Raw genomic sequence first — 9,615 nt, 5'->3', positions numbered from 1 at the left:
AATGTAAGTGGTTTATGTAGACAGAAGATCTGCACCTTGGAAGCATAACTTCCTGATTTGGATACTTTTTTAGTTGACTGATTTGTTTTTGAAACATGGAGTTTTAACTCAGTAAATAACTAGGCATGCTTTGCAGCCCAAACAGTCACACTGACTATGCCCTTAGGGAGTTTGGGAGAAGGAATGGCTTTCTTCCAATCTTGTCCTGCTTTATAGGCACTTAATGCCAATAAATGTAGGAGGATTTATTTTTTATTCCTGAGCATCTCAGCAGTTGCTTCCAGAAGAGACTGACTACAGAAACAGAAGGAATTTGCTGCTGTTTCTACTTTCTATTTGAGGAGAAAATTTGGGTAAAAGAGCTGCAGATCTTATCAGGGTAACCAGAGTGACAAGCCAAAGGACAGGAAAACTTGTACCCTTTCACAGGGAAAAGATGACAAAAGCCTCACACTTCAAATGCTGAATCCCGAGATGCATTTGCTAAACTCCTCTTTTGGCAAGATGGACAGAATATGATGCAAAGTGGACACAGTCCTATATCTGACCTAGCTAGTACCAGAGGCACAAAAAGAATATATCTCCCAAACCAAATAATTATTTTCCCTCTTCCCAAACCTCGTTACCTAAATCAACTCACAGCAGCACAGAACATTTTTGTCAGACTAACACTGCCTGTCAAAGCCATTCTGATTTTAAATAAAACTATGCTTGCAAGACCAGAATTTTGACTAAAACAAACCACCCAGAATGCTCTTATGACAAATTTTCTGGCTTTATATACCATAGCATTTACTGTACATGATGTGCAGCTAAATGTAGCATAGCTTGATGCAGGATTTTCTCTAAATCTCCATACAGCTATTCCTTAAGCTAATGTGATGCTCTGGCAGTCGTGAACATGCAAGTTTTGCCTTAAACATGCACACTTCAATAAACAATTAGACTCCACTGTGTGAAATAGCACGAGGTGATATTAGAAATTTCCTTTTAAGTAATGGGGATAATACAGTCTTCACCAAACAATATATCTCTTGTGGGTATAAAATGTAGTTTAACAGAGAAGTTACACTCTTCCTCCCGTGAATGTGTGAGGTGAAAAGTACATTTATCCAAAGCGTTTTGCACAATGTATCTCTCAAGCCTTCAAATGGGAATCAAATACCATGCAGTAAGAGGCTGGCCCTCTAAACCAATGAAAGCCACCACTCCAAGAAATTTCAAAGCCAAGGATGAGCTAAGGAGCTCTCCTGGGGGAACAAGGAGTTCATGACAACTGAGCTTATTACTCCCTGCAAAATACCCGCAGCATGTTTGGGCAGCTGGAAACCAAATATTTTCCTATTCCACCGGTCCCTATTTGAGAAGAGGGGGCACTGCTATATCTTTCCACCATTACTCACAGTTGCAGGCTGTTGCAGTCTCACTTCTTGGGCTCATGGTCAGCCTGATGGTGTGGTGTCTCTTTGGCCTGTCCTTCCCTTGTTTTCTTTCCCACTATTCCTGTGAGGTTCCTGCTAACTGTAAATGGCTTTGAGTCCTTGCCAAATGTGGGTCCTCCTTCAATCTGACTCAGCTGGAGAAATTTGCTTTAGGTCTTGTGCTGATTCATTTCACTAAGTACCCCTTGGCCACCTCAACATCTTCTTCTTTCTGGGGGAGAGCACGTTGAGTTCTGCTGCAGCTGACCAAGCCTCTCTTCCAGTCATCAGGATAAAGTGACACAAAGAAAGATTAGTTTTCTTTTCCATCATACTGACTTCTTCTTTTACTATAGTTAAGCGGTATCACCTCATGCCATTTTCAAAAGTTGCTTTGCTGCAATGCCCGACAGTGCTAAGAAGAGCACCGTCACTGACAGCCATGCCTACAGGGGTTTACAGACATTCTCCAGAGATATGCTTCATATGGAGCACATCTTTCTGGCTATGATAGCATCAGATGGACTGACATTAGTGCTCAGACAAGCCAGCTAAAGGGTACATTGCCAGAATTTAAAGTTGGCTTGCAGATCATCACTGTCTTCTCCATATATGAGTAACATATATTCAAGAGATGTTTTTTCAAAGGTGGCTTCCTTGATATTCATCCCATCATGTCTCTTCAGGACTGCCAGCTGTATCCCCCAAGGGTCATCACAAGGACACTTCAGCAGTTAAGTCATAGAGTGGAGTATTTCAATTTAGTTTTCCCCAAAGCCAATAATGTTAAATGCTCATAATGTTAAAGCCAGTTCTGGGTCTTGGCCTCATGAGGATCCCCACAAGTTTCAAGGTCTCAGCTGATATGTTACAATACTGCAGGATGCTTACATGCTATTTATACTTAAAGTTTAGATATTCTATTGTGGTATATAAAGACCAGTGAAGGAAGTTCCCTTTTAGCTGGTACCACACTCTCCTAAAGTATGGTATAGACAAACAGGAAAAACCTCCGGAGAGAAAACACATACACAGAGCAAATATAGTGATTAGGTTACAGGGCCCTGTCAGTTTTAAGATGTTTTGTGGCTACAAGGGATGGGAGTTGTTTTGCGGGAGAGGAAATGATCTAAAGGGAAAAAGAAGCACACAAGGGAAAAGGGAAGACAGAATATAATGAATAAGTATAGCATGAAGAAAGCTGAGCTGAAAGTTTTCTCACATCTCTTTTCCCCAGCCACAGTGCCATCCATACACATTTATGTTACAGTACTTAAATAAGAGCTGTCAGACCTAACACATTTTTTGCTTGAATTATTCATAAATCTGTATGATCACAAGAGAAGAAAGAGTTGCTGTTTGTATTAAACTAGTTAATTTTAATTAACATTGCTAGCATCTAATTACTAGTTTCACCCAAGTAACTTACCTTAACACAGGTTCTGTAGAAACCATAACAGAGATGTATGTGCTTTAAGAAGGCGTTTATGCTTACTGGCTGAAAGCATAATTTTCTCCCATAACAGACCTGCTATGCCTCTTTCTTTTTCCCTTTTGTACACAATTAACATTTCATTTAATATTTCTATATTCCAGCTAGATGCCAGAAGAGAAACAGGTCCTGAAGCAGTAATCACTAAGAGCCGTGTAGGAGAGTTCCTTCATGACTAATTGCATTTGACACTAATTGCTGTTTATCAAAGAACTTGACACTCTGACACGTACCTGGCTACTCCCTGCATCTGTTGCAATTTGCCATATTTCCTGCTGTTGGTGCCTTGCTCTATATGGCCAGTTCTTTGGTGGCCGGCTACACAGAGGAGTGACTTGGAGGAGGTTGTTGTTTCTCATGCAGCACCATGCTAAATGCTGTACTGATGTAATTCTTAAAGTAGGGCTCTTGGAAGAGCGATTCCTTCCACACTCTCCTGGCTTGGTTGATATACACACTTTTTCAGCTTTCGCTGCCTCTTACAGGAAGGAGAGTGTCCAGAACAGGGCTACGAAGTTGGTGAAGGGTTTGGAGGGGAAGCCATATGAGGAGCGGCTAAAGTCACTTGGTTTGTTCAGCCTGGAGAAGAGGAGACTGAGGGGAGACCTCATGGCGGCTACAGCTTCCTCACAAGGGGAGGAGAAGGGGCAGGCACCAAACTCTTCTCTTTAATGACCAATGACAGGACCCAAGGGAATGGCAGGAAGATGTGCCAGGGAAGGTTTAGGTTGGATATCAAGAAAAGGTTCATCACCCAGAGGGTGGTGGAGCACTGGAACAGGCTCCCCAGGGAGGTGTCACGGCCCCAAGACTGACAGTGTTCAAGAAGAGACTGGACAATGCCCTCAGACACATGGTGTGAACTGTGGGGTTGTGTTGTGCAGGCCCAGGAGCTGGACTCAATGATCCTTGTGGATCCCTTTCATCTCAGGACATTCTATGATTCTAGGAGTGATTGCGTGATTGACGGTAAATCCCACATGATAATTTACATCCATGCATCTACATAAGGGACACCATCAAAAATAAGTTATTCCTTTCCTTGTCTGGCCAAAGGCCAGAAGCACTAGCTGGGAGTTAGAAAGAGGTATCAATTGGATGCATCGTGACTACACAACACAGTACTCGAAGGTGAGGAATTAGAAGGTGTGCATTTTCAACCTGTCTGCCTGTCTGAAAAAACAAATGAAATCTATTCAGCTAAACAGACGTCTATGCAGGTGCTTCCAATATCAATATTTTTCATTATTTTAATCTTAGCTAATATTGCAAACCTTTTTTTTTTTTTTTTGATTCCTAATTAAGTTAACCAAGTTATCTGCAATTAATAGTTTAGGTAAGAGAAAGAAAGACAAGTACCAGGAGACTCTTGCTGGATTGATAAAACTTGGAAGAAAAACTAGTACAAACAATATGGTAGAAGTCATATTTATTGATAAAAATTAATATATCTGCTATAAAATTTGTAACAGTAATGCAACTGAATATTTATTTTGATGCATAAACCTGAATGTTACATACCAAATACAATACAGTAACACTGGTTTCCTCCTTATTTACATGTTTATGAAAATTGATATGCAATCCATGTTAAAAGAACTTGTAATGGAGAATAGTTACATTAGAAAAATAATATTCTTGATAAAGCATTCTTGAGGACTCCAATCACATTTTCAGGCCTCTTTCAATAAGGCAAAAATCCCTGGTACAGCATATAACTTAATTTACAAAATACAATAACTTCAGACACATCTTCAAGTTTTCTTTTGGTATGCTTTTCCTCACTGTAAAATTACTCCATTTTCTTACCAAACAGAAAGAACTTTCAATAACGAAACTTAATGAGTTCTACTACATATTACATATACATCGCTGTAGCTTAGCGATCATAACTGGGCAATCTTTCTCCTTAACTGTTTGCTCAATGAGCTTTTCTTAGATGTAGGACATGTAGTATTTTGAAATCATTATGACTGTGGTATCTTTCTTCAGTTTTCATAGGAAACAGATCTGTCACATTTGGAAACTTTTTTTAAAAAAATTTATTTTATTTTATTTTAGGAACTGGTGCACAACTACATTTCCACTCACAAGAGAACGTCACAAATATAACTAAAATTAGGCTTGGATAACTTTGAAAACATACTACTATGTGCCCAAACCCAAATTTCTTACTTTAATATTTTATTACCCTGCCATGCTCTAGGAATTCTTCTTCTGCATAACTTCATCACTAGTCATAGTCAGATAGTTTTAATTCCTTCAAAGGCACAAAACTTCCACCTCTTTTCCAGTGTTGCTCCTACACCAGTAAATTCTTGTTTAAACATGCGTGGCAGTCTCATCAAAAGCATTTCTATCTCACTTGCAGAGATCTGAGAAGGAAAGAAATATAAAATTAAAGTGAGGAAGCTGCCCTGTAGATTGGAAAGAGGAAACATGGAGAACAGAAGTGAGGGAGGAGGTGGAAATCCAGGGCAGATTAAAACAAGCAATTATTTTTTTTTAACCCTACTCTCATGCAGATTTCCAGACTCCAAAACAAGTGCAGGTACCTTGCAGGAATGATTCTGCTTTTGTAAGGGTTAAAGAGTGTCAACTGCTATGTTGGGGCTGCTGCTACAGTGTTATATAAAGTCCATCTATGAACTATGATTGCATGTTTACTTGTGAGGAGAAAGAAGCAAATGGGACCTTATTCTTTCTTTTCATCCCATGAGTTCTCAAATTCTTCTCACAGCTCCATCAGTTTTTGTCTTGCAAAAAAACGAACACAGGGATTTTATTTTTAATTAGCTCACTTTTGTTGCTTAGGATTGACTATCCTTGGAGATATCTTCTCCCAGTTTGGTCCAGTTCAGTAGCCCCAGATGACTGAACAGTGAAGTTCCTGACTCAGCATTGCTCAGGATATTTTTATGGTCTTGAAAACAATAACTGTCCACCTTCTTAATGGAAAGGTGATGTCATTTCAGAAAACACTGTCACAAAGGCAACCTTTCTGGTATAATCAGTAGGGAAGCAAAGAAATCAAAAGTCATGTCAAATGAACCATTCTATCCTGCAGCTACTTCTTCTAAAGGTATAGTACTGAAAGGAACAATAAAACTCTATGGGTGCTGCCTGTTATCCCCAGGTATCTCCGTGGTTTGTGTACCTCCATGGTTTGATAGGCTTCTCTGGAAATTATGATATTTCTGCTTATTCGTGTTAGTAGGAAACTTCCATGGTGAAGTTTTATTTTTTAAAGCAGTGTATAAACATAAAATATGCTAATTACACCTCATTCCACAAAGGGAGGTGAGAAAATATCTACCACCTCTTATTTTTCTGAAGAGTTTGGTGCAGCAGAGACATTTAATGATTTGTTAAAGGTGGCTCTGAAAATCAGTGCTGGAGGCGGTCTAAAGCCCCAAAGTAATCAGGTCCATCTTTTACATACTCTCATGACAGTAACAGATAGCTGGTTACCTTTGGGTAATGTGTGTGAGCTCTATACTGAGCCCTCAGCCTGCATGGGTATGCTGACCTTATCATTCTTGTTCAGATGAAGAATGACAGGCTAACCACAGCAAGTAATTGAAATTAATATCTGAGATTGCATCTCTGGATTGTGCTATTAAAAAGTAATTTGTTGCTACAAGCAGTTACTTCCAAAATAAACCAACGAGGTCAAATTTTGCATCTTGTGTTTATTACACAGCAGGTAGGTCAAGTGGTAGCTGCAGGGGCTGGTGTGTTGGTGCCTCGGTGAGACGGAGAAAATGCTCCTTCCATGAAGGCTGTGTTTGCCAGTTCAGGGTTTGATCCTGGCAGCCTTGCAGAAGCCAACAGGTTACTCATGTGCATAGAAATTCAAGGACAGAGCCCACAGACACACACAGGGAGGGACCGCAGCAGTGAAGGGGGAGAAATTTGAAGAGCTCAGTGGGCAAAAGCAATGAGCAGCAGGGCTGGAGCCCAGGGAGATGGTATTTTAAATGTGTGCTGTTGTCACTCAAGAGATACAGAGCTGGAGTGGTCAGTGAGGGGGAAAGGCAAGTGAAACTTAGCCAAATGCTGTGTGTTAAGGAAGGACTTGAAAGATGACTGAGGAGTTTGGGCAGGCTGGGTGCTGTAGGAGCTGAGGACAAGAGGAAGGAAGGTGTACATGTGGCAGAAGCAGGGAGCAGAGAAGAGGAATGTTTGCAAGTGTGAAGCTCTGGATGTATCAGGTCTTGATAAAATTAGATTTTTTTTAATTGAAATTCATCAGTCTCTCATCTCTTCCTACTGTCCTCATCCCTTACTCCTTCATCATTGTGGGTAAAAATGGACTGTAAAGCTCTTGCAAATCTGAGCTGTCATGGCCTGAAGATAGTGCCTAAGAACTTCATCATCCTTCCTTATCTCTGTGTAACCTGTCTTATTTCCAGGGGGCTTCTAGCTCGGGATCTCCTGTGCTTTTAGCTATGCATTTTTTTATAGAAACAGAGGAAGAACCCCAGAGACATGAAACAGCCCATCAAAGCAGCCCAGCACAGCAGCTGGAAGGAGATTTTGGCTATGGGTGACATGGCTGGAGGAAATGTTTGGGAACAAAACATTACCAGGGTCAAAGCGCACCGCACAAGCAGTGCTGCTCACATTCTTAGTCTAGGTGCACGACATAGCTGAATCCTGACTCCATTTTAAAAGAAGATGTGGCCAAGCACCATCATCCTCATGTTCAGTGAAAGCATTGGCAGATGTGGATCAGAGGTGTGTCTAACTGCAGTGTAGCATCCTGTGGAGCTGTTGTTTAGCACTCAGAGTGCATTCACCTGATTGAAGGTGGCTATTTCAGAGCTGAGCTTCTTACCCTTGATTTGCTTAATATTCAGTAGAGAGGAATAGGCACTTTTGGGACTTGATTTCATCTTATCCCACAGTCGATATTTAAAAGTAAGTCGAAGAATCTTATCCTACAGGTATGTATTGACTATATGGACTGTATGCACTGATGCATTAAAAACCACTTTGCACACGGTAGTGTGCTTCTGTCACTTTTGTGTTGGTCACACCTTCTCTGAATTTAGCAATAGCATCAGGCGGTTCCTTTACCAGGCCATCTCTGCTTCCATGTGAAGACAAAGGGTATGCTTCATGATCTATTCGTGTGTTCATGAAAGGTCATGTTCAGTGTGACCCATAACTACAAACTTTTAAAATAAAAAGCTGTCTCCTAAAACTCTGCACATTTTAATAGCCATGGCTACACCTGCCTGTTGTTCTGGTTTCTTTCTTCTCAGATGCATTTCAGGATCATGTATCATAAAGTCATCTGCTAGTCTTTGCCATGTAAAGCTCTGGTCTTCTTTGCCACAAAGAACAGCTAAATAGAGTGAGGCAAAGACCTTAACACAAGCAAATGCACTGTAATTTGTGAATGAATAAAGACTGCAAACCCCCAAGCCCCATATCCCATTATCTTTCTAATGGAAACACACAAAGGGTTTAACCTGCAATAAAGAATAATACAATATTTCTATAGAGAAAACAGATTTTGATTAAATTTTTTTACCCTAGAGTCCAACTGCTGCATATAAGACCAAAGATATTCTATATTGGCTCCAAAAGGGTGGACGTGAAGAAATGTGGATATGATACCTGTATTAAAAACAAAGGAACACATAGTGTTGAAATTACCTCAGACAATCTATCATTAAAATGAGCAAAATAAATCTGAATAGTCTGTTCCTGCAGATTTTTCAGTATGAATTATGATTCTTATTTTTCTTACACAACCCAATAAACATAACAAAATGGCACATTTTTAATACAGTCATAATAACATGGTAAACACAATAGCTTGTCTTCAGGAATGACAGCGGTTAGCAAGTAAGTGACCAAGATAATATACTGATGAATAAAGGAACTTCTAAACAAAGACTTTCTGGAAGCATTTCAACTACCAATTTTATGCTTGATTTACCAATATAAAATTGTGGATATTGTAATGGTAAAATTATTGCTTTTTTCCCCTTCACTGGATGCTCTGTTGTGAAAACCTTTCATATAATTGTATCAGAAACCTCACTCCCTCAAATCTTTCTGGTAATTACGCTGATGCTGGTTATGAAAAGTGTTTAATCCATATTACCCCTAACTGCTGATGAAGAAAACATAAATCCTTTATGACATATTAACTTTCTCTTAAAAGAGAGACAGTTCTGTCTGTCTTCATTGTTATTTACAGGATCATTGTAAAAGGTATGGGAATAAAAGTGGTTTAGATGGAGTCAGGATCTAAGTCTAGAGATATTTTCTGTAGTGGAAATCGGCTGACGACATAATAACGATGACCACAGACACAAGATTTAGGGCATCAAAATTGCTATTCAAAGTACTATCAAATTTCTCCTCTTCTAAACAAACAGTGAAAATACAAAATGACATGTGTGTTATTTACTATTTGGGGAGAGTTGAACTGTAAGAATCAGAGCAAATATTTTCAACTGTATTTGGATGGGTTTCTTAGCTAAACCACCCTAGGGGAAGTTCCTTATACTTAAAGCATAAACACCAGGATTAAAAATGCTTACAAATGACAAAAATGGGTCACTGTATCTTGTGTACTGCAGGCCATACTGCTTTCTTGATGCTGAATGAATTAGGATAATCTTGGATTTCATTTTTCCCCATATACTAGCCATGGTTGAAAATGATAAGTAAAATTTAACT

At 39.6% G+C, this 9,615-nt stretch overlaps 1 protein-coding gene across 15 annotated transcripts in view; it reads right to left on the bottom strand.

Annotated features, from left to right (window-relative positions):
- Positions 1 to 4,327: 4,327 nt before the first annotated feature.
- ENOX1 (ecto-NOX disulfide-thiol exchanger 1) overlaps positions 4,328 to 9,615 on the bottom strand; it is a 362,839-nt gene continuing 357,551 nt past the window's right edge. For all 15 annotated transcript variants that reach the window (XM_065054489.1, XM_065054480.1, XM_065054384.1 and 12 more), the window contains 2 exons: positions 8,456 to 8,541; positions 4,328 to 5,288 (listed from right to left, as the gene is read on the bottom strand). In XM_065054489.1, coding sequence (XP_064910561.1) covers positions 5,157 to 5,288; positions 8,456 to 8,541 — 218 coding nt within the window. In that variant the 3' untranslated portion in view covers positions 4,328 to 5,156. The remainder of the gene's footprint in view (positions 5,289 to 8,455; positions 8,542 to 9,615) is intronic.

This window comes from Columba livia, chromosome 1 (assembly GCF_036013475.1).
Source record: "Columba livia isolate bColLiv1 breed racing homer chromosome 1, bColLiv1.pat.W.v2, whole genome shotgun sequence".
Lineage (NCBI taxonomy): Eukaryota > Metazoa > Chordata > Aves > Columbiformes > Columbidae > Columba > Columba livia.
Note: the sequence above shows the minus strand (reverse complement) of the source record. Positions and strands in the feature narration are given on the sequence as shown.